The following is a 17205-nucleotide window of genomic DNA, read 5'->3' as shown; positions in this document are numbered from 1 at the left end:
TCTTCTGGTCACTTCAAATATTGTCTTCACTTTTTTTTCTTTTCTTTTTTTTTTTTTTTTTGAGATGGAGTCTCGTTCTGTTGCCCAGGCTGGAGTGCAATGGCACCATCTTGGCTCACTGCAATCTCCACCTCCTGGGTTCTAGCGATGCTCCTGCCTCAGCCTCCTGAGTAGCTGGGATTACAGGCACATGCCACCATGCCTGACTAATTTTTGTACTTTTAGTAGAGACGGGGTTTCACCATGTTGGTCAGACTGGTCTCGAACTCCTGACCTCCTGATCCACCTGCCTTGGCCTCCCAAAGTGCTGGGATTACAGGCGTGAGCCACCGTGCCCTGCCTGTCTTCACTTTTTCTATTGATATCTCATCCATTTTTTCGAGACCCTGTTCAACATCATTTCCTCAACTAAAGTCTTCTTTGGCTCTTCAAACACATATTGAGCACGTAATTTACCACCTACTTGGGCACTTACATGTCATCTTACTTGAATGCAACAATTTCCTGGTAGGCATGGAGGAGACAACACCAACCCAGGAAATGGTTGGGTAAGGGAAGACAGGGATCATATTATACTTTTTGGTATTTCTCAGTACAGCAATGATTCAATTTTGAAAAAGTGAGTAATAATAAATCATATCAATAAAATGAAACCTGCTAAAATATAAAACTTGGCCTTTGATCTGAAAGATGTTGTAGAATAAAGAGGAAGATTAATCACTAGTTTAGCTGTTTCGCAGAGAAGGATGTAAACCAGGTAGATCAGATAGGTATAGGTGTAAATGAGAATATTTTACTTGTGGCAAGTCATTATTAAAAGGTTCAGCAGGTTATTATTACATATTTTTCCCAGGTCATCACATTTTCTCTAAGGACATTCAGGTATAATTTTGAATGTTACATAGTGGGTTCGGTAGAAAACTGCAATGGTATCCTGTAACATAACAGATTGTAAGGTTACGCATATGCGTATGATTCCAAATGAAAAGGATACCCCAAATCTCTTCCATCCCTAAAATAAAGTATTATTTAAGGTGACAACAGAGCCTATGGGAGTAGGTCATGTTTTCCACAAGCAAAAGTTCCCTAGGCATATAGGTAAAAGTGGCCCAGCACCCTTTTAAGGATGGTTGTCCCATGGACTGACACGAGATCCTGCTCCAGGACACTTCGCTAACACACTGAATTAATCTGGAGACAAACAATGTGTGCCTTCACAAACTCATATTCTGCTTTAACAAGGCCTTCTATTTAAAATACTAAGATCCAACCAAAAAGATTATTTGATGATGTGAAGCACAAACACAATATTAGGCCAATAAAAATAGCTGTTTTGGTACCTGATAGCTTTTCTGCACCCTTAAATTACTCTAACTACTGAACTGTTTTTATTATTTGTTTATTTTTGAGACGGAGTTTCGCTCTTGTTGCCCAGGCTGGAGTGCAATGGTGCGATCTCAGCTCACCACAACCTCTGCTTCCCGGATTCAAGCGATTCTCCTCCTGCCTCAGCCTCCCGAGTAGCTGGGATTACAGGCATGCACCACCACACCCGGCTAATTTTGTATTTTTAGTAGAGACGGGGTTTCTCCATGTTGGTCAAGCTGGTCTCGAACTCCTGACCTCACGTGATCCACCTGCCTCGGCCTCCCAAAGTGCTCGGATTATAGGCGTGAGCCACCACGCCCAGCCAGTTTTATTTTTATTTTTGAGTTTCTCTTGCTACAAGGAGAGCTTGAAAATTGCAGTTCAAAGCAAAACGTAAAATGCGTTAGAATCTCATCACTTGCCAGTTCTGTGACTGGGCAGAGTATTTAATTTCTCTTTCAGTTTCTTCATTTATAAAAGGGGGATAGTAATACATATTATGTAGGATTGTTGTGAGAATTATCAACAATGTATGTAAAATAACTAACACAGTGCCTGGCATATAATACATGGTCAGAAAATAGCAACTATTATACTAAATTTAGTTAGTTTTTTTTTTTTTTTTGAGACGGAGTCTCGCTCTGTCGCACAGGCTGGAGTGCAGTGGCGCGGTCTCCGCTCACTGCAAGCTCCGCCTCCCGGGTTCACGCCATTCTCCTGCCTCAGCCTCCCGAGTAGCTGGGACTACAGGCGCCCACGACCGCGCCCGGGTAATTTTTTGTATTTTTAGTAGAGACAGGGTTTCACCGTGCTAGCTAGGATGGTCTCGATTTCATGACCTCGTGATCCACCCGCCTCGGCCTCCCAAAGTGCTGGGATTACAAGCGTGAGCCACTGCGCCCGGCCAATTTAGTTTTTTTTTTTTTTTTTTCTGATGTATCATACTGAGTTATGAAAGTCATATTAGATAGAACATTTACTATTCTAGTGCAAACTCCCTAATTATCATACTAACAATTTCTGGTGACCTCTTAAAATAAAAAAACACAATTACTATTGTCATTAATATGATCTTTAATAAATGGAATAATGCACCATTTTACAGCAAGCCTTTTTAAACCTAAAGAACTGCCTTAAAATCTCCTTCTCCAATGTCTCTGTATCAATACAATCTTTTTATTTAGGTTTATATATATCAAAGCATTTACTTACACTTATTCATAGAAAACTCTTTAGTGGCTTAATGTCAGCTTTCATAGTGGCATCCATAGATAATACAAAAGAAAAGTGATTTGCTTTATTTTATACTCACACTGATCCATCAAACACAACTTATACAGCATAGCAAGGCTTCAGACAGCTTATACAAAAGCAAAATAACTGAAATTATTCATAAAGTCATATATGATAGTCTATCTGTAATGTAAGAGCAAAACACACCAACAAAAGATACCCGTTAACAAGAAAGAGGGTTCTGAGGAAGTGCGAGTATTTTCTAGCCTTTCTTTTTCCAGAAAAGCATCCTCAGAAGTGAATACTCTGTAGCTTATGTTTCTCCTGCCCATTCAGAAAAAGCATGACAGCTACACATCTCCATGTTTCAGCTACTACAACACCCTAAGAGTTAGTGTATTTTACAATTATCCATGTATCTTTATTTGAAAAATTATCAACAAAAAACTGAGGATGATTACAGCTTACATAAACACTGATACAATATAATCTCTATGGAAATGAAATAACAAGGCATACAAAAATTGCTTAAATAAATAAATGTGGCCAGAAAAAGAAAAGCCACAGAAGTCAAGCAATTCAATGTTAAACTGGGACCTATCTATCTTTGAATTGCATCTTTTAGTAATTTTTTCTTACTGTTAAGCTTCTTTAAAAATATGTTTCCTTACATACTTACGAGGATTGGTAACAAGGTGAAGAGCCTGAGACAAGAGACTAGTTACAGATAACTTCCTAGAATTTTAAGTATATAGCACATCAATTTAGAGCTTGAACTTGTCTGATTCAAAGAAAAATTCTGTTTGACAATGTGATAAATACAGGTTATTTTCTCAAAACCATCCAAGCTATTACTAAAGTTATAAAATATTTAGTTCACTTTTAGAAGGCTTTATAACATTAAATTGTCTCTTGAGAAAATCCTATCTGACAGGAACTACTTTACCAAGTTCTCTTATTAAAAAACAAACAAAATGAAACAATTTGTCCCATATCATGTATGGTCATTTGACCAAAGAACAGAAATGTAAGTCGTTTTAAGTCAGTGCTTCAACTCTAAAGGCCTAAATTTGTTGCAACATGTAGCCAATTAGTTGAGTCATTCCCTCTGTTCAGTAATTACAGAACTGGGCAACTTTTTATAATTAATGAAATCTGATATTATATCTATGTGAAAAAGTCAAATAAGATGAAACATTAAATGAACTGTGCAACAAACACTTTAAATATTCAACTGGATCTAATTGCTTACTTGCTAACAATTGAACTTTTTCAGTGTACAAAGGGATGAAAGGGGCCCTGAGTTTTTAAGTAATATGATGTCTGTAGAATGCATCTAAAACATGAAGATGTTTCTGAAATCTAAAGGTATAAATAAAATGGATAAAACCCACATGTTGCCTTTTAAAACTGAAAACCAAATCAAATTGTAGTTTCAAATACAGTAATTTGCTTAAAAATTCAATCATAAACTGGACACCCTAATGATGTGATTTTGTTCTGAAGATTCCTTCTCTCTTACCCAGATTTTAAAATGGGTTTCAAGTTGTTTTAAAGATGTGTATGTTCACAATGTTTAATAGTAACATTACAAACATCACAGTAATAACAGAATTGGACTTTTAAAGATATGATAGATTTATTTTGAGCCTAGTTTTAATATACAGCATAAATTCTTCTGAAGTACTTTCAAATGTATCTGCCATGAGATAAGTTTCTAGGTTTTTCTCTATATGCACACTCAACTTAAATCAGTCACCTAAAAGTTAAATGAAAGTTGTATAGTCCAGTCTATGTTGCAAAATAATAAGTATTTCAAAAGTGGTCTACAAAAATGTCCATAGATAATACCTGATTAATGTAGGGTTTGCTTTTGAAAGTTAATCTTGCATTTAGTGTTTAATATTTCATACAAAAAAAATGTAAAAGGTTGTGGCTCAATCATAAAACTAAGCTTGCTGCAATATAAGTTAAAAAATTTTAATGGCAAAATGATATACAATTCTGTATGCATGGCTTTTTAGTTATAACTAATGAGAATATAAAATCATAAAATTTCACAATAGAAAATGTTAGATAACACAAAAATTAAGTGCCGATTTGCTGGTAGTCTGATGGTTGAATCCACTTTCAAATAGAAACATCTTAACTCTCGATTCTATCAAACTATCAAACTATTACTTAACTGGAGTAATGAATTTGAATATAAAAGAAAATATAATTTTATGTTCTTAAATATAAAGTCATTAAAATAGGACTGAAGAGAAAGAGCTTAAGCAATTTTGTCTGAAGAATTGAGACTTAAGTGTTCATTGAGAGGCCTGAAGCATACTGAAGACTAAGAATATCGGGGATGATGACCAACTGCTCTCTTTTTTGTCCTACTGGGTAAAAAAAAAATTTAAAATCAAAGAGGAGGGAAACAGAATAGATATGAAGAAAACTTTCCTGACACAGACTACAAATCAGATAACTGAGGTTTGGAGTAAGTCAGACATAAACTATGAGGTGATTTTTTTTTTTTTTTTTTTTTTTGAGACGGAGTCTTGCTCTGTCGCCCGGGCTGGAGTGCATTGGCGCGATCTCGGCTCACTGCAACAACCTCCGCCTCCCGGGTGCAAGCGATTCTCCTATCTCTGCCTCCCGAGTAGCCGGTACTACAGGCGCGTGCCACCATGCCTGGCTAATTATTTGTATTTTTAGTAGAGATGGAGTTTAATCGTGTTAGCCAGGATGGTCTCAGTCTCCTGACCTCGTGATCCACCGTCTCGACCTCCCAAAGTGCTGGGATTACAGACGTGAGCCACCGCGCCCAGCCTAACTATGAGGTGATTTAAGGAAAATAATGGGAAGGTGCACTTAAATGCCCTGTGATTCCCTCTTTTCTTTATGTTAATCTGGAAACTTGTAGAAAAGCCTTCTCTTGATAACAAATTTTATGTAACTAGCTCAAACAGTGATTTGCCAGATTTACTTAATCAAGGACTGTATTTAGGAGGGAATCATGCAAGATAGTTTTGGGTGAAGTTTGCACAGTTCATAATCTAAAAGTTAAAATGCAACCTTATATGCTGAAGAGTAAACTGCCAGTAACAGTATATTTAGAAACATTGCATTCTGAAAAAGTCTCCTGGGGTTTATGTGGGAGTGTTACAATTTCTAGAATGACTAGTCTAGATAATCAACATGGGTGTCCAGATTTTAACTTTAAGAAGTTAGCTGGGAAGATAAAGCAATATATGAAGCAATCTGTGAATAGTTACATAATAACCTGCACATAACAGGTAGTAAGTTCAACCTAACTTTATAAAATGTTGTATAGAAATATAATCTCAAATTCTAGGAGTTAATGATCTCCAATAAAATATTCATGTCCATAAATATGAAAAAAGGAAAAGTTCATTGAAATATTTTTCCATTTTAAATGACTTTCAGGAGGCACTTACAAAGACTGGAAATTTCAGTGTAACAGTTACAGCCTACCAATTCCATTTGGCTGTAGAAGTCAAATTTGAAAATAATTTAAATAAAAATACTTGCCAATGTTTTGTGATAATTCCCACTGAAGCCCACAGTGTTCCTTTCTCTCTTTGAATATTTTCACATTCAGAACCAATGCACATTTTCTGGAACAAGTGGATACATGTAAAGAAGCTATACTAAACTGTTTTATAAAAAAAGGACATCATATCCTTGTATCCTTCCTATATCCTACTCAATTAGTTCTGTAGATTAGTAAATTTTCCAAAGTTATTAAAAGCAGAAGTTTTGAAGATGGATTCAAAGGATTGATAAGACTGAAATTCTTTGTTAATTCCCCCGAATCTGCTATGGAATCAACTTAGGGAAAGGTCTCTGTTCCCAAAAGCTATCTTAACTTTTTCCGTAAAATTTACTTTGCCATTAGTTCTGCAATATAAGAACGTTAGGAGTGAAGTGAAATGATTTTAAGATTCATGATGGGAGATATAGGATTCAGTTTTGTCTTGAATTAGTAATTATTTCTCAAGCAACAATCAGCATAGATATGTCTACATATCTTATATTTGCCTAACTTCCCAAATCATTAAGGTATGTGGTTTGGCTTATATACAAATGAAAATTGTGCCAGAGTATAGTGACTGAATTTTTATGTTTTTTTTTTTTGAGACAGAGTCTTGCTCTGTCACCTAGACTGGAGTGCAGTGGCACGATCTCGGCTCACTGCAACCTCCACCTCTCGGGTTCAAGATTCTCCTGCCTTAGCCTACTGAGTAGCTGGGACTACAGGCGCCCACCACCACGCTCAGTTAATTTTTTAAAAATATTTTTAATAGAAACGGGGTTTCACCATCTTGGCCAGGCTGGTGTTGAACGTCTGACCTCATGATCCACCCGGCTTGGCCTCCCAAAGTGCTGGGATTATAGGCGTAAGCCACCGCACCTGGCCTGAATTTTTAAAATAAACGTTAGCCCATTACACATCCTGTCATATGGCATGTAGGCAGTGTGGTATGGATGAAAGAGATGTGGAGAGAGGTAGACATAGACTGAAATCCCAGCTTTGTCTGTTACTAGATGTGGATGTGGACCTTGGGCATATTACTGTAGCTTCTCTTAGCTTCAGTTTCCTCATCTGTAAAATGGGAATATTAATTACAATGCTCATATGGTTGCTCTGAGGTTTAAAAGAAATAGCATATGTATACTTCAGCATTCAGTATGTGCCTTCTCATAACTTTCTACACTGGTAACAGTGGTTTTTGTTTTTGTTTTTTTTTTTTGCCAATTACGCATTTAGAAAGTTTTAAGAATTTACAATTAAATCATTTTTGTCTAAACGTAATTCAAATCAAGTTCTTTCAGTGACCTAATTCTGGTATACAGTTAGGATTTTGTTAAGGGAACTAATATTAGACTTTACCTATTATGATGCTTTTAAGGTTACATTACCATCCAGTGAAATAAATTTTAATATTTTTAGTTGAATGATCTTTTATTCAAAAGGACCCCACTTTTCTACATATAAAGTTTTGTGATAGCAGTTAAATGTCAACTTTAAGCACTTATTATCAGATGAGTATTAGCATATAATTAAGTCATTTAAAATAATTTTGCTTGCTTGTATATTACAGATTTTAAAAGTCTGATGTACAATTTAAAATTTATTAAAATGATATATACTTTCCACCTTTCCTACTTTTTCAGGAGTTTACTAAGAAAAACTGGTGAAAGGAAATTATTTGTTTTAAACATGCTTGAATGAAATAGTAAACTATTCAGTTATTTTAATCTGGCATATTAATCTTTAGAGCATTTTATTATAATTTTCCCAATATTAAAAAATGTTGGGACAACCTACAATCAACTGGCCCAAATACAAATATAGCAGAACGTAAGATAACTCTTCTGGCAGGAAAAGATCAGTTAGACCTCAAATGGTCATTTATCCTCAATGCTTCAAATTGGAGAAGGAATATAATTTATTTTGATTCGAAGTTGTCCTACAAATATTTGAAAAGAATATCCTAAAATGCATGTGAAAGATATTTAAGGGCAAGAGAACTAAGTGAAAATGTACTAGGAAAGATACAAATACTTTGTTAATAGAAGAAGAATAACTGTGAAAAAAATTACATGCCAGAAGACTGAAAATCGATTGAGGGGCTAAATCAAGAGAAGGGCCAATAAAACACAAAACGTGGAAATCCTGGGCACTAACAAGATACTCTTAATTCTATGAATACAGAACTGTGTTCAGCAATCCAGCTGAATAAATGGTAGGTATAGTAACATCTAACTTGTAAGATCACAGCACATGGCAAATGAGAAGGCTTATATCCAAGTAAATCACAAATATTTTGGACAGAAAATTGGGAAATTTAGGCTGTCTTTAGCTAAGTGATAAGATAGAGGAATATGAGTGAGAAAATATTGTTCAGGAGATAAAAACATAAATCAGAAATTTGGTGATTTGTGTTTTCCTCTTAACCTTTTAATCCCTGGAACTATCTTAGAACTAAACTATATAACATTTACTAAGTACTCTGATAATCGAAAAAAAAGTAAAAAAAGTGAAATCATCAGTTTGCAAATTAATAGAAAATAATTTCTGTTTAGAAAAAAGTCCATTATCTGACAGAAAGTGCTTTATTTAAAAAAAAAAAAACATGCAGAGGTTGTTAGAGGAGATTATAAGTAATGAAAGAAGCAAACGGCTTTTAAAAATAATATGATTTCAAGTCATGTTATTACTAAAAGGTATACTCTAATGTAAATAATAAATGTTGCTCACATATCAAAGATAATGTGAAAAACTGGCAAAAGGAAAAATTACGAAAATAGGATTAAGGAAGATAACACACAATTTTGAAAAGAGAGAAGTTCAGTCTGTTTGCTCAAAAAAGGTAGGTTTGATAGCAGCCCTTCCTTCATAGCCACTTGAATGATTTTTCCTCACAGTGTTTTAGGTCATGGGAAGAGGAATCATTTTCAGATAAAGTCACCAGTCTTTGCTTGGGAACAGGGTAAAAGATACTATAGGTTCAGAACTATAAATTACTTCTGAAGTTATAATAAACAGTAAGTGTAATTTTATGAGTCAAAGATAGCCTATTCAGAGAATGAAGGCTATAACACTATTTTGTCTTCACCATTTATTTACCTACTTAAAAATTCCTTAAGTGTAGCTCTATAAGCTTACCAATAAAAATGTATTTCTTAAATAAATGAACATGGAACATGAACCTACATAGAAAAATAAAATAAAATGAGAAATGGCTAATATTTGATGTCCTGTATTTTGTTCTATTCTCTCTTATGAACTCCCAAAACCAGAAGCAAATAAGTTTATTAAAATGCCTGGAAGGAAACATTTAGGATTTGGAAGGTTAAAAGAAATGGCATTTCAAGTCAGGTTTTGGTAGTTCCTTCTTTAGAGCCCTTTCAGACAATGTTTCTGTATTCTCCATGATAAGGAGAGAGAAAGTAAGAAATCAGGTAGCTGCTTCTCCTGTGCAAAATTCACTGTCATAGAACTGACCTTCGAAAGTATGGGAGATGGGGCAGAAAAGTGTTTATATTATGGAAGAATATGTGCCCTGTTAGGAAGAGAGCTTACAAGAAAGCTTATTTGTGGCCTATAAACTATTGCACATTCAAACAAAACATAAGAGAAAAGATGTCCAACAAGATAATATGTTCAGGAACGTATCAACATAAAAACTAGCTTGTGCCCAGAAATAAAACATGGATACCAGACACCACTGCAGTCAAACCTGTCTTAATTTGCTTCTGTTTTAATGACCTTAAGAAACTGGTCCAAACTGATTATCAGCAATACATTGTTTTTGCTTTTTTTCTTAAAAAAATATTTTGAGACCACTTTTGATACACACACATATAACTCTGTGGTCATAACAGACAAATATAACTTTAGCGAGACTAAACAAAAGTGCAAAACTTAAAAAACAAAATTTAAAAATATGGAAGCATAAGCTAAATTTTTCTGCATAGCTGAAATCTATTTAAAGCAAGTCCTTGTTGCAGGGGTGGGAGGGGGTGCTGACAGGAGGATAAAGCAGTTTTTTTTAATTTTTAAACATCTTCTGCATGTTTAAATGATGCAAAAAATAATTTCACTCCATAGGCTTGAAAACATTTCACAGACAGTTCATTCCTATATCTTTAGACACCATGGTTGTGGCAGTGCCTCCTTCTGCAAGGTAAACAGCAGTGCTGGATTTGGAATGAACTGCCCTGTTACTGCCATTATTGTTGACTTCACAGTCCAGCGATTCAGTGGAGATGACCCAGGTGGAGGGGCGCCACCGCTTAAGAGAATAGGGAGTTTTCACACGTTTCTTGATCTTTTCACCTGATCCTGATTTGCCATCTTGTGTTGACTCACCTACTGAAAATAAAAGTGCAGAAAAATGAACTATTTAACAAACTTAAGAAATAACGGGTAAGGGATGTAACTCAAGAAAAGGTCAAACCAATGTCTCAGGAGGGTGCTAATGAACATTTCTTGAAATTCATAATGCCAGGCAATGTTTTTCTAGGAAAAGCTTAACCAACTTATTTTTGAGACTCTTTAACCCAAATGTTTTAATAACTGATTGACTTATTTTATAAGGCAAGGAAAAACACACACACAAATAAAACAGAGGAGAACATTTAAAGTTCTCAGCTGTATTCTCAAATCTTCTGGTTTTGGTAGAGATCTTAACTTGGTAAAATGTACTTAATCATTGTATTTAATTGTATTTAATGCTCAAGGTGGATCAAATTTTTTTTTTTTTTTTTTTTTTTTGGGACAGAGTCTCACTCTGTAGCCCAGGCTGGAGTGCAGTGGCATGATCTTGACTCACTGCAACCTCTGTCTCCTGGGCTCAAGTGATTCTTACGCCTCAGCCTCTCAAATAGCTGGGACTACAGGCGCATGCCACCATGCCCAGCTAATTTTTTGTATTTTAGTAGAGACGGGGGGTTTCACCATCTTGCGGAGGGTGGTCTCAAACTCCTGAGCTCAGGCAATGTGCCCGACTCAGCCTCCCTAAGTGCTGGGATTACAGGTGTGAGCCACCATGCCCAGCCTGGATCAAATTTTAAAGGCACCTGGCATATAATATTTTTCAGAAGAATAACAGAAATATTAGAGTACAAATATTCTAATAATTTCCTCTTTCTATATCTGAAAAGACTTTTTTTTTTTTTTTTTGAGATGGAGTTTCATTCTTGTTGCCAGGCTGGAGTGCAATGACATGATCTCGGCTCACTGCAACCTCTGCCTCCCAGGTTCAAGCAAGTCTCCTGCCTCAGCCTCCCAAGTATCTGGGATTACAGGCATGTGCCACCACGTCTGGCTACTTTTGTATTTTTAGTAGAGACCGGGTTTCTCCATGTTGGTCAGGTTGGTCTCGAACTCCCAACCTCAGGTGATCCGCCTGCCTCAGCCTCCCAAAGTGTTGGGATTACAAGCATAAGCCACCATGCCTGGCCTATCTGACATGATGTCTTACTGACTCAGAGCCCTGCAATAAGGGTCTGTCAACTGATCTATAATACAAGCCACTCAAGCAAGGGGCTAAATTTTACTGATTTGTGTTTTGAGACCTGTATCCTTCCTTCAAGACCATTTTGTAGCCCTTGACAATAAAACATAACTTTTTTTCATAAATGCCTTAGTCTAAAAGAGAAATAGGCTGGGTGCAGTGGCTCACGCCTGTAATCCCAGCACTGTGGGACACTGAGGTGGGTGGATCACCTGAAGTCAGGTGTTCGAGACCAGCCTGGCCAACATGGTGAAACCCCTCCTTTAATAAAATACAATAATTAGCAGGGCATGGTGGCACATGTCTGTAATGCCAGCTACTTGGGAGGCTGAGGCAGGAGAATCACTTGAACCCGGGAGGCAGAGGTTGCAGTGAGCCGAGACTGTGCCATTGCATGATCTAGCCTGAGCGACAGAGTAAGACTCTGTCTCAAAAAAAAAAAAAAAAAAAAATAATAATAATAATAATAATAATAATAATAATAAAATAAAATACACCATTTTATATAACAATAACTGTTACAGATTTTGGTGAGCTCCCCTATTTTGTGTTGCAATCCCTTTAGGGCAAGAAATCAAACATCAATTTAAGTTATTTGTCTAAGAGGCTACGGGGCTCATAGTATCACAGTATAGGTATAGAGTCCCAGCTACTTGGGAGGCTGAGGCGGGAGGATGACCTGAGCCAGGGAGGCTGAGGCTGCAGTGAGCCATGATCTTGCCACTGTACTCCAGCCTGGGCAACAGTGAGGCCTTGTCTCAAAAAAAAAAAAAAAAAAAAGTATAGGTATGTGAGAGACTCAACACAACTCTTGAAAAAGATGATACTAAGAAACTAAGAAGAATCTTACGGTTTTTTTTGGTTTTGTTTTTCAGAGTCTCACTCTCTTGTCCAGGCTGAAGTACAGTGGTGTGATTATGGCTCACTACAGCCTTGAACACCTGGGCTCAAGTGATCCTCCTGCCTCAGCCTCCCAAGTAGCTAGGACTACAGGCGCACACCACCACACCAAACTAAGTTTTAAATTTTTTGTAGAGATGGAGTTTTGCTATGTTGCCCAGGCTAGTCTTGAACTCCTGGCCTCAAGTGATCCACCCACCTCAGTCTTCCACAGCACTGGGATTACAGGCGTGAGCCACCATGCCTAGCCTACAGTTTCTTTATAGTAATTTTTCCGAAATTTCTCTGGATCTTTAAGATTTATTAAGGTTAGTTTGATAAAACCTAAATGCAGACATAATCAATATTAATATGTGCAATAAAATGTTTCAAAGATTATACTGGTATAACATTACTTGGAGCTCTTGAACTGTATTTACTTTATTTCAACTTTTCATAGCAAGTATGTGAGTTGCATTATAAAGCAGCAGCCACATAAAGCACATATTAAATTGGGTAATTATTCTGACTATTGTGACACTGATTTTTTAATTATCAATGACAAAAATATTACTTTTTTCTTTACAACAATCTAATTACCTTTGAGGCCCAACCAAATGGCTTATTTTTTTTCCTGAGACGGAGTTTCGCTCTTGCTGCCCAGGCTGGAGTACAATGGCGCAATCTCGGCTCACTGCAACCTCCGCCTCCTGGGTTAAGGCGATTCTCCTGCCTCAGCCTCCCAAGTAGCTGGGATTACAGGCGGGCACCACCACACCCAGCTAATTTGTGTTTTTTTTTTTTTTTTTTTGAGACAGAGTTTCACTTTGTCACCCAGGCTGGAGTGCAGTGGCACAGTCTCGGCTCATTGCAACCTCTGCCTCCTGGGTTCAAGCAATTCTCTGCCTCAGCCTCCCGAGTAGCTGGGATTACAGGTGCCCACCACCACATGTGGCTAATTTTTTGTATTTTTAGTAGACACAAGGGTTTCACCATCTTGGCCAGGCTGATCTTGAACTCTTGACCTCGTGATCCACCTGCCTCAGCCTCCCAAAGTGCTGGGTTATAGGTGTGAGCCATCGTGCCTGGCCATTTTTGCATTTTTAGTAGAGACGGGGTTTCACCATGTTGGTCAGGCTGGTCTCGAACTCCTGACCTCAGGTGATCCACCTGCCCTGGCCTCACAAAGTGCTGGGATTATAGGCATGAGCCACCACGCCTGGCCCAAATGGTTTATTTTATTTCATTATTGAGATGGAGTTTTGCTTTTTTGCCCAGGCTAGAGTGAAGTGTCGTGATCTCGGCTGGGATTACAGGTGCACGCCACCATGCCTGGCTAATTTTTGTATTTTTGTAGAGATGGGGTTTCACCATGTTGGCCAGGCTGGTCTTGAACTCCTGACCTCAAGTAATCTGCCCGCCTTGGCCTCCCAAAGTGCTGGGATTACAGGCGTGAGCCACTGCGCCTGGCCTAATTTTTTTTATTTTTTAGTAGAGATGGGGTTTCACCATGTTGGCCAGGTTGGTCTTGAACTCCTGACCTCAGGTGATCCACTTCTCTTGGCCTCCCAAAGTGCTAGGATTACAGGTGTGAGCCACTGCGCCCCGCCTCAAATGGATCATTTACAAAAGTGGTAAAGGTAAATAATCACTAGTTGAAATATATCTATTAGTTGATTCTAAATAGTTATTTAAATGGCCCCAAAAGACACACAGGAGAGAATATATGATCCCTCCACTTACTCTGTATAATGCTGCCATCCAGGACATTTGTGGCTGAAAGATCCAGAGAATTAGGCCTCTGTGCTCTTCTGGGCTTTGATGGCCCAGGATCTGCCGCTGTGCTTGGAACACCTTGTGTAAGAACATCTTGTTCTGAACATGGATTGCTGTTGTTGTTATTGGAATTAGTTCGGCCACCTTCTAGTGGCCGTTCCCTCCTGTCCACAAGACGATCCAGAACACCTTCATCATGGCCAGCTTGTTGCTCTCGTCTCAGTAAAGGCTCATGCTCATCAGGACTGGAATTAATATTCAGCCGGGTGTCCTCACCGATAAACTGATTCTGCAACATTTCTTGGGCCCTATGTGTCACTATGTTGGTTGTTTGGCCAGATAGTACTGTCCCATTGGCATATTGGGTTGTGGCAGCATGGGAGTTAACACTGTGGTTTCTACCTGCCACACCATTCATGGTGACTGTCACCACATGAGGTTCTGCTGCATTGATCGTATTCATCTTGGCAACTCCAGTTTCGACTTGTTTCAAGTTTGATTTGTGCTTGCTGCCAAATTTTAGCCGGGGCTCTTTTGTTGAATTTTTGGTGTTCAAAGGCAAACTAGTAGGTCTCTTGGGAAGGTTCTGCTGCTTGGGGAGAGGATAGATCTGAGTAGGCAGAACATCAGGAATCAAACATGCTTGGCCATTTGCAGCCTGTGTGAAGTCCTGCTGTCCAGTTGCCTCTACTGCAAGTTTTATGAGTGGGTAAAGCAAGCTAGAACTAGTACTGCTCAGTGGGTCTGGGCCACTGAACTGTTTAAGAGAGTGCTCCATGAGATTCTCATCAGAGCTCTCCTTGAGGTTCTTATCAACTTCTTTTGGGTCTAGCTTGTTGGTCTCCAAGTCTTCTTCTGTCAGCTGTAAGCAGACAGGGGTTGGCCCAATTGACTGTGCAACATTTGTGGTATGCAGATTTGTTTCATCTGGGTATGGCATCTCAGATATAGTAGTCATGCCAGTACTTGGCGTGAGGCCTGTGGTGTTTGTGGTTGTTGTGTTGGTGGAGAGGCTGGTGACACTTGTTTCAGGGCTGGGGATTCGAGCTTGTGCTTGCTGTCGTTCATAGTTAATTGAATTTCGGTTTTTTTCCCCTATAGTCAAAGGTGTGCTGGACATAGAATGCTCAGAGGAAATATTCTTCACGATGCTGTCAGTATGATGGATAGAGTCTTCAATGTATGAGGAGGAAGAATAATCTGGATAAGGACCAATTTTTGGCACACGCCTATTATGTGACAGGTTGCTTAAAGAAAGAAAAAAAGTATCACATTGAGAACGTACATTTATGACAAACTGTCTCTCCAAATTTAACACCTCTGATTTTAAAGTCTGAGTTGTTTTTCATTTTCTTCCAAACATACGTTTTTCTAAAGGTTAAAAAGTCTAATCAAATAATCAAGTGTCAATTAATAACTCGATAAGTGTTAGTTTTACATGAATTAAGCCTAATGAAAAATGTATGTGGATGAGATACAATTTTTATAAATGTTCATTATTTTGGTTTATAAGTTAATTAAAAAATTTCCCCTATAGTTTTATAACATCATGAAATATATATTTATGGAATGTATATTCATACAACCAGAAGTTATGTTTTATGAGAGGAAGAACCACGGTATATGTTTTCTGTATTTCCATAATTCTAGATGCATAGTGCCTACTCAAAAGGTATGTTATCAATTAAGTTCCAATGGCCAAATGGTAAAAAGAATATAAGCTTTTAGGTTGTTCCAAAGGCCTCCATTAAGAGGCATGCCCTAGTAATGGCACATATGTTTCTGGGGTAGTCTGAGTCATATTAGTAAAAGTCCTTGAGCCTAAGGTATAAGGCAGAATATGATGTTCAAATAAAGGATCAAAGATTCAGAACTGCTCTCCAATTATCATGGGTTCTTTGCTGTCATTGTCATTCCTTGGGAGTGACAGTTATTTATAAGGGAGATGATAGGAGGAAAAGAAGAAAAAAAAAGTTGTTATATAGTACAAGGAAAGGAAGCTAAGGAGACATGGAGGGTAAGACTCGGTATAAAACCTAGAGTTAGCGTAACTATGGGATGAATTATAATTTTGAGGAAATTATTAGTAGAGACTGGAGATGAGAAGATGCATGCAGAAGGTTGAGCCGAATGACACAGGAGGCGAAAAGTGGCCAAATCAAGGTGGGCCATCAAGGTTTTTTTTTCTTACCATTCAAGAAAAGTTTGAAAGCATTCAAAATAAAAGCTTTAGCTGACTTTTGAGAGAGGTATAAACATCATACTAGAGGACATGGGAAATACAGATGAGGGGAGATAAAAGCAGAAGACTGTCCTCAGGTATGTGTAAAGTGAGAAAATTTATAATTAGAATTGCCAGTGTCTAACTTCCTTGATTTGCTGATATACAAGGTATAAGAGTTTATATTTGAAACTAATTTGACCTCTACAAAAGTAGTGCAAACCAAATTTTTGACCTATGGCTAATACAAATAGCTTTCACAAATTAGAACAGAAAACAGGCCAGGCGTGGTGGCTCACACCTGTCGCCTATAATCCCAGCATTTTGGGAGGCCAAAGCAGGCAGATCACCAGAGATCGGGAGTTTGAGACCAGTCTGGCTAACATGGTGAAACCCTGTCTCTAATAAATATACAAAATTAGCTGGGCGTGGTGGCTCGTGCCTGTAATCCAGCTACTCGGGAGCCGAGGCAGGAGAATCGCTTGAACCCGGGAGGCGGAGGTTGCAGTGAGCCAGGATCACGCCACTGCACTCCAGCCTGGGGGACAGAGTGAGACACAGTTTCCAAAAACAAACAAACAAACAAACAAACAAACAAAACAAAAACCACACAGAAAAAAAAAAGTTTCAAGAATCGAGTTTATTTTTATTTCAATTTTCTCCAGTAACCCTTTCCTAGATGCCTTTCTGAAA

General features: G+C 37.8%; 1 protein-coding gene across 2 annotated transcripts in view; it reads right to left on the bottom strand.

The window, feature by feature from the left end:
* Window positions 1–2424: 2424 nt before the first annotated feature.
* Window positions 2425–17205, bottom strand: part of BMPR2 (bone morphogenetic protein receptor type 2) — a 196854-nt gene continuing 182073 nt past the window's right edge. Inside the window, exons 12-13 of one of the 2 annotated variants that reach the window (XM_054479150.2) lie at window positions 14259–15538; window positions 2425–10492 (exon numbers count right to left, since the gene is read on the bottom strand). In XM_054479150.2, the coding sequence (XP_054335125.1) occupies window positions 10242–10492; window positions 14259–15538 (1531 nt within the window). In that variant the 3' untranslated portion in view covers window positions 2425–10241. The remainder of the gene's footprint in view (window positions 10493–14258; window positions 15539–17205) is intronic. The other variant, XM_063648353.1, reaches the window with a different exon arrangement.

Source organism: Pongo pygmaeus, chromosome 11 (assembly GCF_028885625.2).
Source record: "Pongo pygmaeus isolate AG05252 chromosome 11, NHGRI_mPonPyg2-v2.0_pri, whole genome shotgun sequence".
Taxonomy (NCBI): Eukaryota; Metazoa; Chordata; class Mammalia; order Primates; family Hominidae; genus Pongo; species Pongo pygmaeus.
The sequence above is the reverse complement of the archived record's forward strand: the minus strand, read 5'-3'. Positions and strand labels throughout refer to the sequence as shown.